Source organism: Macaca mulatta, chromosome 13, assembly GCF_049350105.2.
Source record: "Macaca mulatta isolate MMU2019108-1 chromosome 13, T2T-MMU8v2.0, whole genome shotgun sequence".
Classification (NCBI taxonomy): domain Eukaryota; kingdom Metazoa; phylum Chordata; class Mammalia; order Primates; family Cercopithecidae; genus Macaca; species Macaca mulatta.
The window spans coordinates 95,783,293-95,807,803 of NC_133418.1; the positions used below are offsets into that span (position 1 = coordinate 95,783,293).

Consider the following 24,511-nt stretch of genomic DNA (forward strand, 5'->3'; position numbering starts at 1 on the left):
TGCTTCAATACATGCATGTATTATAAAAATCAAATCAAGGCATTTAGCATATCCATCACCTCCCACAGTTATCATTTCTTAGTGATAAGAACATTCAAATTCCTCTCTTCTAGCTATTTTGAAATATACACTATTGTTAACCATAGTCATCCCACTGTGCAATTGAACACCAGCACTTATTCCTCCTCCTAACCCTAATGACAGTAGCAGGAACCCTGCCAGAACCCAACTCCTTTCAGCACAAAAGAAGAACGTAAAGTCTCTACCACAATTTCAGTAATTCTTTAAAAAAAATTTTTGGCATCTCCACATAGTACTTAGTAAACCGTATAGCTATAAGGTATTATGTAACTAAAGTTAACTTTATTCTGTAAAACATGGGCCTTTATATCCAAATTCCCAGAGCACACCACTAAGAATTTCTAATGATCAAGCCATTTTAATAGGTTTTCAGTAGTAATAGCAGGATTAAAATCTGTTACGAGCTTTACAGACCTAAAAGGAGACGCATCCAAATTCATGTTACTCTAACAGACTACCCATGACAAGATTCATAAGATCGTATGAAGTGTGTTGTCAATCTGTCTTTAATGGTTTTTAAAATGAGTCCCTAAAGAACACACAATTTGACTTTGCTAATTTCATTGCAGCAGATGGCTCCTGTGTTGTTGTGTGAACATAAAAAGCAAAACCAGCATTCCCGTAATCCTAAACATGCTGCTGTAAAATAAAAGATCATTACTGAGAACAAATAGAGAGGCTTCTATTAAGATTCTACTTTCATTTTGTGTCCTGAGTAGGGGTGTTTAATTTTTGACGCACTACTCAAGTAGTGCAAAACATTTTTCAGCTGTAGCCTGACAACTCTAAAATATTTGAAAACCTTGGTAAGAACAAACTACTACATGAGGGGTGGGGGGGGGGGACAGGAAGTTGCATGCACTGTGACCACAAAACTGCAGGAACCACCTTCCTCTCTTCAGCATTCAGTAAGTGTAAAACAAGTGTGTTACCCTTCATGTGGAAAAATGGCACTACAAGTCTAACCTCAGAAAAAGCACAAGTACCAAAATTAGTCTTTAGTGCCTTCACATGTTCATTTCTTATATCCCTCTTCTTGACATCCTCGGGCTCTCTCCCCATCCCATCAATTTCCTAAGACTTATTGCCTCCTTGTGAGAACTAACCCGCAGTTATTTTTCCTCCACACTCAATGTTCATTTCAGCTGGTGTTAGGTGAAAGACAGTCTTATTAAATGAACTCACATCGAAACCTTAGCAGCTAGGATAGTATTTCTCCCTAGAATATTTACATATTAGAAGAGGTTATTTGCTAACATAGATGAACATCAGATTGATAAAACTTCAGATGATTATATCATCTTGGATGGTTTAGCATTCATCAGTTACTTGAGAAAACAGCAAGCAGACCGGGCAGGAATGAAGAGAGTTACCACTACTAGACCGCAATTACCTACCTCCCTGACTCAAGCAAGTTACTGAAACTCATTTTCTTATATAAAAAACAAGGTCAGGAGTTCAAGACAAGCCTGGCCAAAATAGTGAAACCCTGTCTGTACTAAAAATACAAAAAATTAGCTGGGCATGGTGGCAGGTGCCTGTAATCCCAGCTACTCGGGAGGGTGAGGCAGGAGAATTGCTTGAACCCAGGAGGCGGAGGTTGCAGTGAGCGGAGATCATGTCACTGCACTCCAGCCTGGATGACAGTGCAAGATTCATATCTCAAAAAAAAAAAAAAAAATATATATATATATATATATGGTCTCAAAGACCCCTTCTAACTGTGAAGTCTGTGATTCTGTAAGACTTCACCTGTGTAAGGTAAATTCCAGCACCCAGCCATAATCAGTGGAGCATGACTGGTGTGTGCATGTGTCCTTGACCTTGACTCTTATCCCAATGAGACAAATTATATGTAATCTTTATATAGAAGTAGACCAGAGAGTTTAGTATCAGTCCTGTTTATTCAAAGATCTTTCTATTCAAAGATCTCTTTAACAAATCATCAAATCCTTACCATAGCAAAACGAGATTAATCAGGGATGATTTCCAGAAAGAAGCAAAGCCGGCAGAACTATGAGTCATGTCCATTTAATAACTTTCATGCTTTCAGTGCCACACCACTTATTTCTCTGTCATTACATTTGCTATAATGGCAACCTTATTAGCAAAGTAAAACCATAAAACTTACCTTTTATCACACCAATATTTGGTGGTATATCTGATGCACTTTCTTTTTGTCAGTTGACAATTTGCACCTCTCAGTGCCTATATTAGTCTGTTCTCACACTGCTGATAAAGACATACCCAAGACTGGGTAATTTATAAAGAAAAAGAGGTTTGATGGACTCACAGTTCCACATGGCTGGGGAGGCCTCACAATCATGGTGGAAGGCAAAGGAGGACCAAAGGCATGTCTTACATGGTAGCAGGCAAGAGAGCGTGTGCAGGGGAACTGCCCTTTATAAAACTATCAGATCTCATGAGACTCATTCACTATCATGAGAACAGCATGGGAAAAGCCCACCTCCATGATTTAGTTACCTCCTACCAGGTCCCTCCCATGACATACGGGGATGATAGAAGCTACAATTCAAGATGAGATTTGGGTGGGGACACAGCCAACCCATATAGTGCCCATTCCCAAAGTGAGGTGGCAAAGCCTACAGCAAGTCAGGTGTTTGAGAGCAGGAGGTGCCTGTGGATTCTGATGCTCCTCAATAAGTGCATCCAAGTGCCATTATGATGAGCAATTCATTAAGAACAGGAGTCCTCTCTCACAATCACCATAGAATTGGACAGAACCCCTCTTTTCAGGCTCATACAGATATCCACTGCCATTGGATGGCAATTTTTGGAAACCTGTTGTGAACCACATAGTTTTATAATGGATCCCTAGAAACAGGGAATCCAAAAAGACAGCCAATTCCAACATCCCACCAAGATAAGATTATGAAGACTGTGGGCAAATTTCCTACATTTTACTGCATCTAATAGTTGAGAAAAGAAACAATTTAAATCTTCTCGCATTATTCTCAAAGTAATATTTATATAGTATTTCACAGTTCTCAGAAGAAATAATTTTCAAGATAGAAATTCTTTTTCCTCAAGTATGCACCAGGAAACAGCTGGTGATGTTTTATAAAGGATAAGAAACTAAAGCAGAAAATTACATTGGATTTTCCTTTGTTACACACCGGGGGGTGTAAAGTGAGGCCTCAAGAATCTCATGCTATTTCTTAATTCCCTAAGCTCTATTCCCTTCAAGTAAGAGAAAATATCATCTGAAAAAAGTACAATATTTTCACTGATATGTGTAATGTACTGGAATTCTTATTAGAAATCCATTTGTATTGGCAGGTTCAATAAAGGCAACTCTAATTTTTTGCTTTATTCTTCTGCTCTGTAATGCTCTATATTGTCTGTAATACAAAATCCACTTCCCCTTGCCATCAATATTAGACTTTTTATGACTATTAAAATTCATTTAAAAATTCATTTTAGGGTTTTTTTTCCCCCAAAGATACTGGATAGTAACAACCACCCCTTCACAACAAGAACTGTCAGGGGCAGCCAATGTCATTAACACTGTTGACTGAGTTTCAAGCTGAATCTCAGAAGTCATACTAGAGAAAAGAACAAAAAGCATGGCATGAAGCTGTGCATATAATCTTAATATGATTCATCTCCATGTCGGTCTGATTTGTTATGTGAAAAATGATAATTAGTTCAGTCTTCAATAAGGTAAGTCTGTCTACTTGGAATAAAGTCATGAAGGGCTGGAACTGAAAGAACTTAACCTCCCTCAGATGGACACAGGCCAAGAACACAGCACTCGGATGGTTAAACCTTCTATGCTTTAGAAATGCCTAAAATTCAAATTCAGTACAGTATCCTGTACTCAGTTAGCTTGCTGAGTTCAGTTGATCCCAATTGGATTTTATGTAGCCAGCTGAAACAACTCTGACTAAATATCTAATCCTGAGACCAAATTCCTCCTGACGCAGGAGTCTATTGGGGCTACGGTGGCAACACACTCACATATCTAGGTTCATGAGGGATTTTAGAGCCAAACTTAAACCAGATTTATGAGCATTTAAAAAATGACACCAGTGATCCTTGGGAACAGATTATGTTTTCAGCTAACAGCCTCAATTTAAACACCTGAAATATCTTTAATAATTCAGAACGCCCTGCCCCTTCTCAACCACCATGACCACTACACTTGCCCTATTTGAAAGGTATAGTAAATGATGAAATTTGCTGCTGATTTATTGTCATGAACATTCTAATCTTTGGAAGACATTCTAAAAAGATAAAAGGAAAAAGCTTCTCCTACACCTTGATGCTGCTCTCAACAGAGAGCTATAAAACAAAGTTTCATTTGACCACACATAATGAAAGGATATTAATGTCAGTAATATGTGCCCCTCTACTCGAATTCCACCATGTAGACTTCCTCTCATAAAAAGGAGCATTAGCAAAAAAGTATGATAGAACATCTTTTTGCCTAAGCAAAAGCATCATATTCCGCTTATAATACAATCTTAACATGTCCTGCAAGTTTAACTTGTTCATCCTATACATAAACTTCATCAGGAATGCTTATTTTATATTCAAACAGCATGTGACACTGTTTGTAAATAAGGCCTATGTACCAAGGGATACTAAACAAATACTAAAAATATACATGATAACGTGAGTTTTGTATTAACCACTGTATTTGTATTATAAATAAGTGTAGAGAAGGGCATGAAAAAAATAAAAAATTAATTCTTCTATTGGCTTGCAATGTGGTAATGGATATTATATGTCTCTGAGTCATTCAGTCATTTGTTATTTTGATAACAAATATCCATCTGGTAAGTAATTAAAAAAACTAGAACTATTTCTCAATTAAGAATGATTTTAACACAATAGGCTTCTAGCTATTGGTTGATGTGGTTTAAATAATATTATCACACGTTCTAAATAGGTAGCCTCAAAATAAAACTCTGAAATAAAAACATCTAACACAGGCAGGCATGGTGGATCAGGCCTGTAATCCCAGCACTTTGGCAGGCTAAGGCAGGTGGATCACCTGAGGTCTGGAGTTTGAGTCCAGCCTGGCCAACATGGGGAAACCCTGTCTCTACCAAAAATACAAAAAAAAATTAGCTGGGCATGGTGGTGGGTGCCTGTGTAATCCCAGCTACTCGGGAGGCTGAGGCAGGAGAATCGCTTGAACCCAGGAGGCAGAGGTCGCGGTGAGCCAAGATCGCACCATGGCATTCCAGCCTGGGTGACAGATCAAGACTCCGACTCAAAAAAAAAAAAATATATATATATATATATATTATATTTTTAATATATAAAATATTATATTTATATATTATATATATAAAGTATTTTATATATATATATATATAAATAAAATACTGGAGATCAACGTTATCCCCACTTGGGTATGATCCAGTTCATTCTCTCCACATTAGACCACACGTATTTCCATGTTCTGTACATTACCATCATATTAAAATAGGAATTGAAAGTCAGCACCAGGCAGAAGGGAAAGGGAGCTGACCCAGTTGGTCCTGCTGTGTCTTTCCTCCCCATTCCCTACTGCTGCACCACTCAGCATCTATTGTCTCTTACACGACACTCTTCAGGGGTAAGTTCGGGGCTCCTGGATTCAAACTTGTCCTCCTTCCTTCCATGTCTAAGAAAATTTACCTGTTCTGTGGCCTAGTCTCGCAAGGCCCCTTGTCTGAAGCTAGCTAGCTAGATAGCATATTTCCAACAATCAGTGGCCTTTACTGCCTTTGTTCACGCAACAAAACCGAGCGTCTACTAGGTATCAAGTATTATTCTAGGCGTTGGGGATAAAGTGGTGAACAAAACAGTCAAAAATCCACTCCTCAATCTAGTGAAGGAAGGAAGAAATAATAAGCAAGAAGCTGTAATCAGTAGTAAGCATGACCAAATGCTAAAGAGAAAATTAAAACATGAGAGGGGAACAAGGAGCTCTTGGGAGGAGGTGCCAGAGACTCACACCAAGATTACAACACCACGGTTCAGTCAGCAAACAGCTGTATCTCACCATTCTTACATACTTAAAAATATTCCCTCAAAGTCACCCTAAATATAAAACAAAATATAAAAACAAAGTTTAGTAAAAGGCAGTTATTTCTATTTTCTAAATTCAAAGTGTTCCATCCTACACTAAATAAACAAGTGAAATCCTAACTGTAGAAATGTATTCTTTTCTTAAATGACTCACTATTCATCAAAACAATAATAGGAGGGTGGCTATGAACATACATTGTTGAGTAGAAAGCATGATACTTTTTAATATTCTTTATAGGGATAGGACAAACCCAAGCCATTACCATGAGGAAAAAGTTCAAAGCATATGTACCCTGAGTTACTGAGAAAAAGGAGAGTTGCAAATAGGGTAAATGACAAGATAACATTCCAAAACCACACAGCTTCCCTTTTTATTGATGCTCAAGAATTGAACTTTAAATGACATTTCATAAGCAAAACACAAATGAAAACACCTAATTTGCATGTATAATATATGTAAACATACATGTTATATGGACTTAATAATCCTCATCTAAATATAAAGAGAACTGGTTCTTTGACCTCAAAAATAAATTCAACGTTGGCATTACTGTTTTTAACTTATAGTGTTTTATATTTAACAGGAAAAATTATGAATAACCAAGTTTGGTGTGGTCATGGATTTCATGTTAAGGTATAAATAGAGTTTTTAAGAAATAATCTGTATAATAAAATAAGTTTACTTTTGAATCGCAGTACAGTCATTTCCTTCAATCAATAAAAATATTCCTTGATTACAAAGCAGCCTTATTTTGCAAATGTATTTCAGGAAAATAGCTCTAGCAATATTTGAAACACCACACTATTTTAAAAAGGCAGCGAAGTGACAGAATTTAGATTTAAAATAGTATATTGCAAAATAGTTCAACATATTATTTCTAAGCACAAGGCAAGCTCCATTCTGAAGGATACTTTTTAATCTTATAAAGCAAACTGTTCCAATATTTCTGTGGTAAAGTCTAAATATTCACAATAAAAGATGAATCTTTACACAGACAGGACATTAACTTCAATATGTAACCACAATGCAAACATTTTACATTATGACATCACTCTAATATGAAGCTTAGTTTAACATGTGCTCAAGAAGAAAAATAAAAACAGTACAGTTCTGTAGCTTTGTAACAGGCTGAACTCTGCAACAATTCGAGAAATAAAAACAGCAAACCCAACACCAGTTCTATGAGTAATAAAACAAAAAAAATCCAGATATTATAAACATTTAAGTAAATAACTAATACATCCCTCCTAATATATCTTTATTTGCTCTCTTCCGTTAAATACGTTTTTTAAAATGTTTCTCATATCTCAGGAGGAAAGGACGGTAAATTCTTCACAAAGATAAAAGTGCATCATGTTTTAAAAGTGCTTCGTGTTTATGTGTTACAAACATATCCAATAAGGAAGTTAAGTAAGTTTGTGCAAAAAAATCTAATTACCACTTGAATTCATAAACCTTAATCATGGGTTTTTGTAGTTCATCCAGATGAAGCAGTCAAGCAGCAGAAGAAAAATCTGAGATTAGACATTTTGTATAGAGGAAAGAGCACTGGGCCACAAGTGAGGAGACCCACATTCTACTCTTAGCTCAGTTAACCAACCAGTTAGTGACCCCAGGTAAGACGGGCTTCCACTTCCGTATTTGGCAATGGACAAGAAGCAGAGCTGCAGAGGCTCTGAGGCCCCTTCCAACCCCAAAATTATCATGTATCTTTAGACGAGGCATTTCTGAAAGGGCAAATAATTTTACCAAAATATAAAAATACATACTAGTCATCTAGTTACTATTCACTTATTGGACTTATTAGTAATAAAGCACAGAAAGAAAGAAAAATTCCAAAAATGCTTGACCAAAAAAAAGGTCATGTGAACATTATTCGTAACCAAAGCTAGAGAAACCCTTCGCAATTATGGCGCTAAGAAAAATCCAATAGGTTTGTGCAAAACAAAAACAGAATAAGCAAAGAAATGCAACAGCTGGTCACCTGATGGCACTTTTTCTTCCTGAGTCCCAGAATTTTCTTGGGACCTAAAGCTTTAATCGGTACTTATTTTGAAAATTGCTTTAAAAGAACCATGATTCCCCAGAGTTCATATTCATGGCTTTGTAAAGAACTCTCTCTGAATTGTTATAATGGTTTTTAAGAAGATAACTATATTTTCAAAATTTAAATATGGCTAAATAAAGTAAACCATTTACCATGGACTCTTTATTTACACCAAATATATATATATATATTTATATATATATATTCGAATATATATATTCGAGCTTATTTAATATATTAGAAGCTTAACTCAACAATTCTCATCCACAAGCTTGGACCCATTAATTCCCCGATAGGTCACTCTACTCGGTCGAACTAAGACTCCATGGTTCGGCTTACAGGTGAAATAGCGCTTGTCGCCCACTGACCCATCATTTTTTCCCTTAGCGCTTCGGAGCTCAAGTCCAAGCCAGATACCTGAAGCAAAGTCAGCGGGGCCCACGTACCTAACAGTACCCATCTCGTTAGAGCTCGTGAGCAGGACCTGAGACCCCTCGTGCAGCTTCACGCTCCCTTCAATGCCGCCTGCAGGGGGAGTGCTGCTCCAACTGCGACGCAAAGCAGCTTTCGATCTGTGCGGAAGGGAAAAGTGGGGAAAATTCTTTAGTGCTGAAGATTACTGTGATTTTCACATAAAGAATGACGACAGCCATCATTTCCTGATATCATTTCCACTGCCAGATGCAGAATTCATTCATTCAGTTCCCAAAAGAGAATACTTTATGGTCACAACTTGATTTTCAAATTTTAAATAGCAGTTTTAGAATATGCAGTTGACCCATGAACTACACAGGTTTGAAGTATGTGGGTCCGCGCATACACGGAGTTTCTTCTGCCTCCGCCACCCGGGACAGCAAGACCAACCCCTTCTCTTCCTCCTCCTCCTCAGGCTGCACAAAGTGAGGAGAATGAAGATGAAGATCTTTATGATGATCTGCTTCTACTTAAGGTATAGTAAATATATTTTCCTTATGACTTTAACATTTTTTTACTTTATTGTAAGAATACAGTACATACTACATGTAACTTACAAAATATGTATTAATCAGCTCTTTATGTTATAGGTAAGGCTTCCAGTCAACAGTAGGCTATCAGTAGTTAAGTTCTGGGAGAGTCAAAAGATATACACTGATTTTCAACTGTGCAGGCAAGCAGGGGATGGCACTCCTAATGCCCGCACTCATTACTCAAAGTTCAACTGTACTTTTGTTTAACATTTTAAAAGTTTTTGTCTTTGCGCTATTTTAAGACTACCCTATTCTGGATTTAAGATTTCATTTGCCATATATATGTGTGTGTGTGTGTGTACACATATATATGTGTATGTACACACACATACACATATATATGCTTTCAGTAAAATAGCAATTAGAAAAAATACACTTATACCTAATTAATTTCTACCAGTATTATCAAATAAAGCAAAAAGAAAGAATCTAGTATTTTGGCTGTTTTAATTGCTATCAATATTATCAAATAAAGCAAAAAGAAAAGAATCTAGTATTTTGACAGTGTAGTAAATTTATTTTTTGTTCACTCGAAAAAAATATTTTTTCATATGAAAACAAATTTCAAAAACTGTAAATCTACAACTTTGGAAATATCTATACATATATGCACATATGTTCTATGTATAAACTCCAGTTACAGTTAAAAGTTTAGCACCCTCCCAGCCACTAACACTAATGAGGGTCTGAGGTGCCTGGAGCAGCTGCCTCTCCTTCTCCCTACAACATAACATTCCTTACAATGTGCTAGAACGTCTCCTAGCACTCACCACCACCACAACCTGATAATGAGGCATGGGACTCCCCAGTGCACTCACCCAAGGCCTCAAGGCCATATTGCCCCAGAGCTGCCTGCACTGTCCACTGGAAGTAACTGACCCTGATATTCACCCACAACAGAAACATGACCAGAGTCTTGTTGCCCCCTGGGCTGAGACCTTCCAAAACGGCAAGAAACCACCAAAACTACCTGGAGCCTTCCATCCTCTATCCCATGCCACCCCCCTCCAAAAGAAACCCTTCTCCCTACCCCACAGGAGATTCAACACAGAACCTGTTACTAAAACTACACAGGAGCTTGTTGTGAACAGAATCTGGGTCTTATTTCATATTTCATTTCATTTTCTATATTTTTAATACACTGTCACATACAATGTTTCATTTGCTCCTATTAACCACCCTGCAACAAAGGAAGATGACTAATTTTAATGGATAGGAAAACTGAGGCTCAGAGATTTATTCTAAGCCACATCTGCAAGTACGTGATAGAATTCTAATTAGAAAACAGTCTTAAATTATTCACATGTCAAATGCACAAATAATAAATTTACTGAAGAAACATGTAATACCTGTAAGAAAAAGCATAAATCTTTACTGAAGAACACACATGGAGGAGCTCTGTTACTAAACAGAAATGTATATAGGTTAATCCTCCCCAAATGGATATTTTTTGTAACCTGACAAAATTACTGTAATTTTCACAGGAATAATGACAATAGCTATCACTTCCTGAACACTTAGTAGGTACCTAACACTTCACATACGTTATTTCTTTTGATCTCACCCAAACCAGTGAAGAGGGGATTATTACACCTCCTTATAACGGAAGAAGAATCTGAGGCTCAAAAAAATTAAGCTATGTGCCTAAGGTCAGAGAGATGAAAAGAGCAAAGACGAGGCTCAGATCCATGGCTGCATAAGCACAAAGGCCAGGCTCTCTTCACAAACAGAATGGGTACTGGTAATTAAGAAAAGGTTGAAAAATAATGAGGCAAGGTTTACGCTGCCATTAGGTTAAATTATAAAGTTAAAACAGTTAAAATAATGTGGCTCTGGCATAAGAATGTAGTTTTAAATGACACAGAAAACATATTTTAGAAAAATGAAACACACACATAATTATTTTACATGTGATTAAAAAGTAAAACTTCAAAGCAGTGAAAAAGGAGTGAACATGGAATTAGAAGTGCTGTAAAAATTAGCTGAGACAAAGGCTATGATTCTCACCACTCCTCCACATTAAAATTAACTGCAAATAAAGACCTTTAATGCATGAACTGAAAACAGAGCCAGGCACAGCAGCTCACGCCTATAATCCCAGCACTGTGGGAGGCTGAGGCAGTCAGATCACTTAAGGCCAGGAGTTTCAGACCAGCCTGGTCAACATGGTGAAACCCTGGCTGTACAAAAAATATAAAACTTAGAGGGGCACAGTGGCAGGCGCCTGTAATCCCAGCTACTCAAGAGGCTGAGGCACGAGAATCACTTCAACTCAGGAGGCAGAGGTTTCAGTGAACTGAGATAGTGCCACTGCTCTCCAGCCTGGGTGACAGAGTAAGACTCATCAAATAAATACATAAATATTGAAAAACACCCTCACATACATATATGTAGAGAAAGAGACAGGAAGTATTGGGGAAGGTGCAAGGAAGGGGAGAGTTCAATACATGTTTTACAAGTCTGGCATCTATTACAAATTAAATTCTGATTTTTTTCATTTATTATTGTGAATAAGTTTTTGTAGCCTGACAAAATTACTGTAATTTTCACATGAATAATGACAACAGCTATCACTTCCTGAACACTCAGTAGGTACCTAACACTTCACATACGTTATCTCTTTTGATCTCACCCAAACCAGTGAAGAGGGGATTATTACCTCCTTATAACGGAAGAAGAATCTGAGGCTCAAAAAAATTAATGGAAAAAAAACATAAAAATGTTTTCATATCACGGCACAGTCTTTAAAAACATTGCTAAAGTAACGCGGAAGGAAGCTATTAAAGAATATGGGAATATGAGCATGACATACAGGGGGAAAGCTTTGAAATGGGTATATGGAATATGATTCATTTCCCATTGCTTAAAAATTCAGACACATGGTCGGGCACGGTGGTGCACACTGTAATCCTAGAATTTTGGGAGGCCGAGGCAGGTGGATCACCTGAGGTCAGGAATTCGAGACCAGCCTGGCTAACATGGTGAAACCCCGTTTCTACTAAAAATACAAAAAATTAGCTGGGCATGGTGGTACGGGCCTGTAATCCCAGCTACTCGGGAGGCTGAGGCAGGAGAATCACTTGAACCCAGGAGGCGGAGGTTGCAGTGACCAAGATCACACCATTGCACTCCAGCTGGGGCGACAAGAGTGAAACTCCCTCTCAAAAAAAAAAAAAAAAAAAAAAAAAAAAAATCAGACACATGCATTAGGAAAACAATTGGAAAAGTATATACCAAATGCTAACAGTGATAATCTCATCTAGATATCAACATTACAGATGACCTTTTTACATTTGGTTTTTCTTAATTTTTCAAATATTATACAACTTTCGTAATCAAAAAAGCTTTTAAACAAACAAGCAAATAATGGATTCAGCATCTAAACCAAAAATTAATGGCTTGGGTAAACACTTCACATTCTAATAAGAATGATTTATCTGATTCAAGGTATGTCAAAGCTCAAAAGCCAGAGAATTGAGACACTGAGAATTGCGGTATGTTTGAGAGCTCCGTTTACTCATTCAAAAACATGTATTGGCCACCTATGAAATGGCAGGCATGGGGCTACGCTCTAGGTATCTGTACAGAACAGTCAGTAAAATGTTACAAATATGGTAATAAAGACTGTATACAGCACGGAAGAGGAAGGCGTTTCTCCTCCCTTAAAGCCTCAGGAAAGACACGTTAGTGGGGAAATGGCATTTCTGCCAGCTTGAAAGATAAGCACACAGAAAAGGAAATGCAGAGATTGTCGTCTGAGAAAAATATATATATTACTTTCTTTTGTTTTTTGAAACAGAATCTTGCTGTCACCCAGGCTGGAGTGCAGTGGAGCAATCTAGGCTCACTGCAACCTCCACCCCCCAGGTTCAAGTGATCTGCCTCAGCATCCCAAGTAGCTGGGACTACAGGTGCCTGCCACCATGCCCAGCTAATTTTTGTACTTTTCTTTTCTTTTCTTTTTTTTTTTTTTTTTGAGACGGAGTCTTGCTCTGTTGCCAGGATAGAGGGCAGTGGTGTGATCTTGGCTCACTGAAACCCCTGCCTCCCGGGTTCAAGCGATTCCCCTGCCTCAGCCTCCTGAGCAGCTGGGACTACAGGTGCAAGCCACCACACCCAGCTAATTTTTTGTAGTTTCACAGACACAGGCTTTCACCATGTTGGCCAAGATTATCTCGATCTCCTGACCTCAAGTGATCCTCCCGCCTCGGCCTCCCAAAGTGTTGAGATTATAGGCATGAGCCACTGTGCCTGGCCAAAATATGTGTTACTTTTTATATTCCTGAAAAGCATACAGTTTAGAGAACTGCAATCACCTGTGAGGATATTACCATGAAACAAAAGTCAGGGAAACACAGAGCCAATCATGTAGGTCTCTGTATGCTGGGCCAATGAAACTGGACTTCATTCTGTGTTTGAGAATTCAAAAGCTTTAAGGGACAGGTAGAAAACAAACCCAAGCACATGATGTGAGAGGTCAGACCTGTGGCAGACAGGATCATACGAGTTCCGCCTAAAGACAATCAAATTTGGGCGACCAAACCATGCCAGTGAGCCAGATTCCACAGACAGGACCCAGTGAGGATCTTTGAGCAAGCCCTGCTGATAACATGGAGAAGAGCTGAAGCGAGGTAGTAACGATGGGACAGGAGACAGATCCCAGGCAGGATGGAGACATCCGCAGAGTGAAGGAGAATGGATGCCTCATGCCTATCAGGTCCCTGTGACCTGATTTTACCTGTGTGGTAAAATCTCAAGCTAATTCTTGGCACTGGACATACAGTGTTCTGAAGACAGAGCTGCTTCCCTCCCCCTTTCTGCCATGTCTTCCTCGGGATGAAACGTATTCCTCACTACCATTTCTGTACGTGATCTAGAAAAATCTTGTTTTCTGACAGAAAGGGCATGGGGGGACTGTTCCTTCCCCTCTCCCAGCTTGCTTTCACTCGTAGGGGCCACATGTGTCCTCCAAGACCTTCAAGTTTCTACCCAAGAACGTCCATCATCTCTGACTCGATTCTCCACATTTCTTCTCAAAGTATCATTTATTTCCATACAAATAAGCTAGGAAATGGAGCAGAGTTGGATGAATCTCAAGAAACGCACTTTCTCAACACATGTGCCTCAGAACACACCACATCTCCAAGTTAACAACAGCACAACACGCAATCAACTCTGGCCCCTTAGCAGAAGGCCATCGAGCACTGCCCTGTTTCCCTCACCCCTAAGAGCAGGGACAAATGTCCTAGTGCCTGCCAGCACCTGAAACCCTTTCTTTTGTTCCTGAGAACAATGATCACCAAACATTTTGGTTGCACACATTATGAGTAAAAACAGATAAATAAATAACGTAAAAAGTTTACTCTCGGTCAGGTGTGGTGGCTCACGCCTATAATCCCAGCACTTTGGGAGGCCAAGGTGGGTGGATCACCAGGTCAAGAGATCGAGACCATCCTGGCTAACACGGTGAAAACTCGTCTCCACTTAAAAAAAAAAAAAAAAATTAGCAGGGCATGGTGGCAGGGCACCTGTAGTCGGGAGGCTGAGGCAGGAGAATGGTGTGAACCTGGGAGGTGGAGTTTGCAGTGAGCCGAGATCACACCACCACACTCCAGCCTGGGCAACAGAGTGAGACTCCATCTCACAAAAGAAAAAAAAAAAGTTTATTCTCTATGCTCAATAAAAGTATATTTTTAAGGTACTAGTGTTAACCTGTATAAATATTACTAAAGCTTTTTTAGTTTTAGAGAAAACAGGGAAGTACTGATATTTCCACCTCACGTCTGCAGAGCGCCTTGTGTATAACCATACCTGCTGTATAATTCCCAGGGCTCAGATTGTTTTCTCCTTCCCTTGCTTCTCTGTATCATGTTCTTCCACTCACCAGCATCTCGACACTGATTTGGATACCTCTCTCCCTTCAGAATCCTTTATTTCCTGGTTGTTTCTTCTTAGCAGCTTCTTCCATTCTGCCTAGGAACTCTTGAATATCTTCAATAAACTGGGAGCATAAACTGACTGCCCTTAAACTCTTTCAGCTACTCAAGCAAGAAGACCAATTTCAAAATTCTCAAAATTGGTGATGGTTTTGAGGAAGGGAGAAAAACAGCCCCACCCAACCCTCTCAACAGTACCTAACAGTCCTTAGGACCAGCCAGGCTTCTCCTGTGAAATTTCAGACCTCTGCGAAGCTTGCCAATACCTTCATGCCAGAAGGTAAACAAATGACCTGCCTGTCCCCGGTGGGACATCAAGTTCTAGCCTTTGGGCTCTAATTTCTGGTGGCTGCTAGGGTCCCACTACTTAAGCAAGCATGTGTACTTCCCTAAGCAGCTAAGTCTTTTCCCCCAGGGTATTATTCATAGATTAACCGGCAGCATTTTAAAAAAAGAACCTCTAAACCCAATCAGTCTGGAAGAGCCTCGTATTGCTCTAAAGTGAAAAAGCTTCAGAAAACCACTGGGGAGTAGTAAAGTGGGTCTGGGGAGATGAACAAAAATGAAAAAGAGCAAAGGGCATTCTCTCTACAACAAAACAAAACAACAAAAGGCTTTTGTGAGCAATATACTCTTAAGAGGAATTGGGAGCATTTTTCAAAATAACTGGTAAGATTACACCTTACATTTCTTTCATGTATCACTGGCAATATTAAATCAAATCTCTGATTACTTAAGGAGAGTTTAAAAGCAATCCGCCCTACTTAATGAAAAGACAATATGTAAATTCCTCTAACTTTTATTAACAGTTCTAACCTCTATGAAGATAAAATATATGCAGTGCACTAGTTTTAGTCACTGATGACATTTTTAATTGCGCTTGCAAAGGAGGGAGGAAGAACTCTTCTCAATACACTCATCACACCTTTTCTCCTACGTGTTAAAACTCTACCAAGCGATGCAAAAGATACAGCACTCCACTTTTCTTTCTTCACAGAATCCCATCATGTTCATCTTGAAAGGCGTTTTTCTAAATCTTCTTAATACTTACTTGGCAAAAGCATTTCTTCTGTTAATCTCCTTTTGGGAAGAAGCAGAAGTCGTGCTGAAACTTCTCCTAAAACCTAAATATGAAAGTTGGGGTTAGAAGAGGAAAAATATAAGCTTTCAGTTCTTATTTAAAATGATATTTTATCACTTCTTCTATAGATGTTCTATTATATTAAATGTTTCTTTCAAAACAGAAAGCAGGCCGGCACGGTGGCTCACACCTGTAATCCCAGCACTTTGGGAAGCCAAGTGGGAAGACTGCTTGAACTTAGGAGTTCAAGACCAGCCTGGGCAATAGAGTGAGATCCTATCTCATTAAAAAAGAAAAGAAAACAGAGAAGGTAAGTATACAGAATATAATGGTAGTTTAGATTTCTTAACAAATTTTCATCTTTACCTTCATGATCAAACTATACGCATAGATGAATAAGTGAAGAGCATGACATTACATTTGGATAATTTCATTATAAGATTTCTTAAAAATCAAATAAAATTGAATTACACATTTATAAAGCTGATTATTTTTACTATCAAATGTGACAATCTTGATAATCATACAAAAAAGAAAAAGATAAAATGGTTTAAAGATACAATCATTCATAAAACATTGAACAATTAACTTCAGAGCTTTTGATTGTTGGCATCTCCAAATAATACAACAGAAACAAAAACACTTCACAACAGGTAAATTTTTAAAAAGATGTTTTTAAAAAGAAACAAGACTTCCAGCCTGGCCAGTTATGGCAGACCAGATGTGCTAAATGAATCTTTTGATTGACACAATTTTAGTTTAAAACTATAATTGTTAAAAAATACTATCGAGCTGACACAAAAGGCACAATTTCAAAGAGGCTAAAAACAAAAAAGAGAAACCATCAGAGTCCCCCAAGCACCAAAGGACCTGGGCTTTCACCTTACTGGCTGCACAGGAGACAGGGAAGGAAATAAAGCCTAGGGCCTCCAAATGGAGTCTCACAAAAAATTCTTGGTTAAAGTGAGGATCCCAAACAGCTCACTCTCAGTGCAAGGTGAAATGAGAAACAAAACACCGTTCAGATTAAGACAAAGGAAAGTCACTTATGTCAACCTTAATCCTCAGTAAGAGACAAAATTTTCTCCCCTCAAAATTTGTTACCATGAATGAAATTCATGTTATCTGCAAAAATATGTTGCAGAGACTATAAATTAAAGTGTCCCAGGTTGGCAGTGCCTCTAGGCAACTGGCACAGGTAGATATAATCTTGTCTGGAGGCATCTACACAGGCCTCAAAGAATTTTTATATATAAAATTCTGAGTAAAACAAGCATCTCACAAGAATAAATTACAAAACTCACAAGGAAAGAAGGCAAACCATAAGTTAGTCTCAACAGAAACAGATGGCAGAATCCGACTCACAAAGGCTTTAGATACTGAATTATTTAACACAAAATAAAAGATAATACTTTAAATATTTAAAGACATAAAAGAAAAAATTGAAAATATGGGGAAAGAATTGCAATGGTAAGTTGCAAGCAGATTTGAAAAAAGAAAAAAAAAGATAATCTTTACAATTTTAAAACTTTATGGCTGGATTAAGCAGCAGAATAAACATAGCTGAAGAGAGAATCAGGAAACAGAATGATGGGTCTGAAGATATCCAAAATATAGTCTAGAGTGACAAGTTGTGAGAAATATGAGAGAGCATGCGAAAGAAAATGAGAAGGTCCAACATACTACTAAACAGAGTTTCAGAAGGAGCTAAGAAAGATAATAAAGAAGAAACTATTTTAAAATTATAAGAATTGTAAATAATTGATCAACTCCCAGATACAGAAAAATCCATAATGCCAAACAAAAAGGATAAACAAAAAGGAATCTCTACCTAGACATATCATAGTGAAACGACTAATATGAATTAGTTAGACTCACAGATGACGTCTCATCAACAATGACAGAAGCCAAAAAACAGCACAATACTGTCAATATGCAAGGGGAAAATATCTTTCAACCTAAAATTCTACACCGAGTAAAATTATCATTGGAAAAGACAAAAAACAAAGAGTTTGTTACCCAACAGACCCTTTCTAAAAGAAATTTTAAAGAACATACATGAAATTTTAAAAATGATCCCAAGTAGAAATTTTGAAGGTTAATGAGTAAAGATACTGGGAAATATGAGAGTAATTAGTAAAGATACTGGGAAATATGAGAGTAATGTTACAATATAAAACTACTACAATAATGTCAAATTTATAGGAGAAATAAAATATAAACTGGACAACTCAGTTTCTAATTATTTTCTATTATTTGAGAAAGGATAAAAATCATTAACTTCAGACTTTACCAAGTATTAATGCTAAATTATCTACAGTAATTACTAAGAAGCATCTTCATAGACTATAACTTCTACATAAGTAGAGGGAGTAAACAGAATTAAAAAAAAAAAAAAAAAAAAAAAACAGAGGGTGGGATATATAGCCAGAATAAAGTCGAGAAATAAAAATCACTTATTAAGTACAAAAAAGTGAATAGAAAACAAATAACAAAAATAACATCAGTGTATATCAGTAATTACAATAAATGCAAATGAGTAAGACTCTCAGGTTAAAAGAAAGATTGTCAGACTTTTTTATAAAAGTAAAACCTGTAGGGACATGGATGCAGCTGGAAACCATCATTCTCAGCAACCTATTGCAAGAACAGAAAACCAAACACCGCATGTTCTCACTCATAGGTGGGAACTGAACAATGAGATCACTTGGAGACAGGAAGGGGAATATCACACACCGGGGCCTATTGTGGGGAGCAGGGAGGGGAGAGGAATAGCATTAGGAGATATACCTAATGTAAATGACAAGTTAATGGGTGCAACACACCAACATGGCACATGTATACATATGTAACAAACCTGCACGTTGTGCACATGTACCCTAGAACTTAAAGTATAATAGTAATAATAATAATAAAAGAAAAACCTAACTATATTCCATTTAGAAATATTCTAAAAACACAAGAACATAGAAAGGTTACAAGTCAATGGACAGAAAAAGATATATTAGGCAAATACTTAACCAAAAGAACGCTGGTATAAGATAAAAAAATATATTATTACGAAAGCAATACCATTTACATTAATGCCAAACAATTAAATACATAGGTATAAATCTAACAAAATATGTACAAAGTCTATATAAGGAAAACTATAAAACTCTGATGGAAGAAGTCAAAGAAGATATAAATAGGGAGACAGTCCATGTTCATAGGTAAAAAGACTAAATATTAACATGTCAGTTCTTCCCAACTTGATCGATATAGTCAATGCAATCCCAGTTAAAATCCCAGCAAGTTATTTTATGGATATTAACAAACTGATTATGAAGTGTATATACACAGGTGAAAGGCCCAGAATAGCCAACACAACACTGAAGAAGCAGATCAAAACCAGAGGACTGACACTACTCAACCTGAAGAATTACTATTAAGCTACAGTAATCAAGACAGTGTGGTACTGGCAAAAGATTAGACAAATAGATCAATGAAACAGAACAGAGAGCCCAGAAACAGCCCCATATAAATTAAGTCAACTGATCTTTGAAAAACGAGCAAAGGCAATTCAATGGAAAAAAAGACAGTCTTTTCAACACATAATACTCCAACAACTGGACATTCTCATGCGAAAAAAAAAAAATCTAGATACAGACCTCACATCTTACCCCAAAATTAACTCAAAATGGATCATAGATCTAAGTATAAGACACAAAACTATATAACTCCTAGAAGATAACACAGGACAAAAATCAGAGTGATCTTGGGTTTGATGATGACTTTTAGATAAAACACCAAAGCACAATTCATGAAATGAAAAACTGATAACTTGGACTTCATTAAAACTAAAAGCGTCTGCTCTGTGAAATACACTGTTATGAGAATGAAAAGACAAGCCACAGACTGGGGGAAAATATTTGCAAAACACATGTCTGATACATGTTTGGTATTCAAAATATACAAAGAACAATCAGAAAATAGCAAACAGAATTTAAAAATGAGCAAAAGATGTGAACGGGCACTTCATCAAAAAAGATATAGCATACCATTGTTGGGACATTGTTGTACGCTGTTGGGAATAAGCAGTACTACAGCCATCATGGAAAAACAGGATGGAGGTTCTTCAAAAAACTAAAAATAGAACTATCATAGAATCCAGCAATTCCCCTGCTGGTATATAACCAAAAGAAAGGAAATCAGTACATTGAAGAGATAGCCGCACTCTTATGTTTATTGCAGCACGATTCCCAACAGCCAAGATATGGAATCAACCTAAGTGTCCACCAGTGGATGAATGGAGAAAGAAAATATAGTATATGTACCCAGTGGAAGAGTATTCCACCATAAAAAGAATGAAATCCTGTCACTTGCAGCAACATGGATGGAACTGGAGGTTAAGTGAAATAAGCAAGGCACAGAAAGACAAATATCACACGTTCTCACTCAGGTGCAGGAGCTAAAACAGTGGATCTTGTGAAGGTAGAGTGGAATGATTAACATCAAAGGCTGGGAGGGGTGTATGGGTGGGAAGGGGGATAAAGAGAGGTTGGCTAATGGGCACAAACATGCAGTTAAATAGAAGGGATAAGTTCTAGTATTCAATAGCACAGGGGGAAAATTATAGTTAATAACTTATTGCATATTTCAAAATAGCTAGGAGAGAAGAATTATAACATTCCCAACACAAAGATCGATGTTTGAGGTGATAGATATCCCAATTACCCTGACTTAATGATTACACATTGTATATGTGCATAAAACTATCACATGTACCCCGAAAATATGTACAACTATGATATGTCAATAAAAAATTCAAAAAAAGAGATGGCACATAAACATATGAAAAGATAGTCAGCATCTGTTACAGACTGAATTGTGTCCCCCAAAAACTCATATGCTGAAGTCCTAACCTCCTGGCATTTCAGAATGTGACTATATTTGAAGATAATTACGGTAAAATGAGGTCATACGTAATTGGAGGTAATTAAGTTAAATGAGGTCATATGGATGGGCTCTAATCCAACGTGACTAGTGTCTTTATGATGAGGAGAGTGCGACACACACACACACACAATGAAAAAGACCACATGAAGACACCAGAGATAGAAGGCCATCTACAAGGCATGGAGAAAGGCCTAAGAATAAACCAAACCTGCCAACACCTTGATCTCAGACTTGTAGAGCCTCCAGAATTTTGAGAAAATGAATTTTTGTGTTTCAACCACCCAGTCTGTGGTACTTTGTCACAGCATCCCTAGCAACCAACACATCATCAAACATCTTTAGAAAATTCCAAATTAAAACACGAGGGAATTTCAAATTAAAACAACATACCTATTAGAGTGGACCATAAAATTAACCTCAACAATTATTCAAGGATTGGTATTATACAAATCATTCTTTCACAGATGGTTATCCGTGCAAAAGAAAAAAAGAAATTAGATCCTTACCACACACAAAATCAATTCTGAGTAAACTGACAAATGAGAAACACAAAAATATAAATCTTTTAGAAAACAACATAAGAAAATATCTTCATAATTTCAATTTTAAGAAAAGACTTCTTAAAACAAAAAGGGCAAACCATAACATGTTTTGCTATTTTGACTACAAAAAATTAAGGAGTTCTGCTAACCTAAAGACACCAAAAATAATAAATAAAAAGATTAAAAGACAAGTAACAACCCGGGCAAGATATTTGCCACACATGAAATTGACAAAATGTTTGTCCCCAAAATACACAAAGAAGCCTACAAATTAATAAGATAAAGACAAACCACCCCCTGAAAATGGGCAAGAAACTTGAACAGGTACTTCATAATACAGGAAAGGCATATGGCCTATAAGCATGAAAATAGGCTCATCCTCATTCGTAATCTAGAAAACGCAAATTAAAACCGTAATGAAATACCATTTAAGCCCTTCAGATAGGCAAAGACTTCTGAATCAAACAAGGTAAGTACTAATGAGTTGAGGAGCAGCAGAGGCTCCGGTTCATCGCAGATACAGTATGCAATACAGACAGACAGGCATTACCTAGGAAGGTGGAGGGCATAGGTATCCCATGCCTGGCAATGCTAGAGGAACTTCAAGTGTGCACAAGAATATAGTTTGTAATAGAAAAGAAACAGGATATAACCCAAATAACCATCAATTATGGAATGAATATTTTAATGGAATGCTAAATAACAAAATAGCAAACAACCAAAACTAAACACTTATTATTTATTGATATATCTATATATGGGTGATAAAAATAAAGAGAATCAAGGGAATAATTAATGTGCAATTCAAGACTCCTCCACCTGAGGATGGGGTATATGAAGAGGGAGGCAGATGAGATGATGAGGTACTCAGGGGTTTCTACAGATCAGGTCATCTTCTTCTTCAGCCACGGGATAGGTAACAGATGTCTGCTCTATTATTACACAAACTATACAAATACAGTTGATAGACCCTTTTGTATACATATATACCTCACAATAAAAATTTTTCAATAAATGAAAGCAAAGAAATAATGATTAGGACCACAAAACTGTGTAGTCTTACCAGGATAAGAATGATTCTGTTTATTTGAAGAAATTTCTGAAAGGGTATCCAGGGAATCTGTTACTCTATGAATAAAACAAAGTACACCTCGTTAGAAGTAGCTGGTTTTCAGGTTTAAGACTGGCTATCAACTAAGTTTTTCACCCCAATTGTAGTCATTCATTAGACAAATATTTATTGAGTGTCCATTATAAGCCAGGAATGAGCTTCCATCTGGCATGGAAGAAAAACAATAATTAAATAGAAGAGGTTCTCACTATCCAAAGATAATTAGTGTAGAAAAAAATTCAAGTGAATTCACCTAAAATATGGACCTGAATTTATTTCTTTGTAACTTCATCTTCAAAGGTGAAACTAAAAATATGAAAATATGTTTATTTTATATTAAACTTAACAAATGTTAGATTAATACTGTGAAAAAGGCACTAATTCTTAAATTGAAAGAAAAATACATTGGCTGAGTTTGTGTGAGTGATTTTTCTGGTAAAACTATATGACTAATACAATTCAACATCTTTTGCTTTATATTTGACTCTAAGCCACAATCATAAAGGTCACTTTCCCGATGGGTTTTCCTTCATTTTTTGATATTCAAATCATTCTTTATTTTTAAAAAGTCAATCCTGACAGGCTCATTTTCTTTCAACTGTTTAGTGACCTCAATCTGGAAAGCCGTCATTTGTCAATCACTTCCTCCAGCATATCTTATTACCATCAAGAAATCCTGCAACTCTTGCAATATTTGCAATTTCACGTTACAATTCACAGGCATCATTTTTACATGATATACAACATACCACAATGAGAGACTGATGGACACAAAGAATATGATTTTATGAAGAGGACGGATATTTGAATGAAGCAGTAACAGACAGTTGAGAGGGAGTGAATTCTAGAAGTAATCAGTTCATTAGTAGTAAGTGCCTAATAATAGTAAGAACTAAGAAAGTGAACACTATGCTAATGAAGATCACTTGAGCAATGTGTCTGTGTGTGTGTGTGTGTTTGTGTGTCTGTATGTGTGATTAACCTCGTGAGTTTTCTCAGAGTTTCTCTAAAGAAGTTTTGACTGAGTCATATATTAGCCAAAGAAAAAGGTATTAACTAGGTGAAAGTTGGGCAATAGTAGGTGGGTGTAGAAAGCCATCCAAGCAGAAAAAAATAGTGTGTGCAAACATTCTGGGATAGTCCCTGGCTTAAAATTCTTCCATTTTGAAGATCAGTGGTATCTTGCAAGAGTCCCAGAGCTGGTTCAGATTAGAAACTCCTCAAAATCAGGGACCATGTCTGTTTTATTTGCTTATAGAATGCCTAGCACAGCATAAGTGCTAAAAGACACTTAATAGTATTTGATGATGATGAATGAGACAATCAGAAGATGACAGGAAGACAGCTGGATTGAGATAGCAGTTCATTTAGAGACAGCCCTATTTTTTTTTAAGCAGAGGGGGCTGCTTTTAAATGTACCACCTTAAAGAAAACCAAATAGAAGGCAATCAAAAAAAAAAAAAAAGTAAAAAACGTGTGCTGCAGAAACAAAGCAAGAAAGAAAAGATGAAACCATGAGAAAGTGGCTTTACAATGTAAAGGAGGGGGGAAAAGCTGTTACAGCATAAAACCACTGAACCAGGAATCAGATTGGATCAATATTTACTGTGCCTAAAATATGCCAAACTATGTACTCTGGGTAATCAAACATGACAAGCAGAATCCCAGTCCTCATGACTAGGAGACAGACAAAATTTCTAAGAGACTGCTGCAATGTTTTGA

The 24,511-nt window shown here is 37.1% G+C and overlaps 1 protein-coding gene across 4 annotated transcripts in view; it reads right to left on the reverse strand.

The window, feature by feature from the left end:
• Positions 1-6,472: 6,472 nt before the first annotated feature.
• The window catches only part of CLIP4 (CAP-Gly domain containing linker protein family member 4), a 68,829-nt gene continuing 50,790 nt past the window's right edge, over positions 6,473-24,511 (reverse strand). For all 4 annotated transcript variants that reach the window (XM_028831811.2, XM_077959803.1, XM_028831812.2 and 1 more), the window contains exons 14-16: positions 22,742-22,806; positions 16,169-16,241; positions 6,473-8,746 (exon numbers count right to left, since the gene is read on the reverse strand). In XM_028831811.2, coding sequence (XP_028687644.2) covers positions 8,425-8,746; positions 16,169-16,241; positions 22,742-22,806 — 460 coding nt within the window. In that variant the 3' untranslated portion in view covers positions 6,473-8,424. The remainder of the gene's footprint in view (positions 8,747-16,168; positions 16,242-22,741; positions 22,807-24,511) is intronic.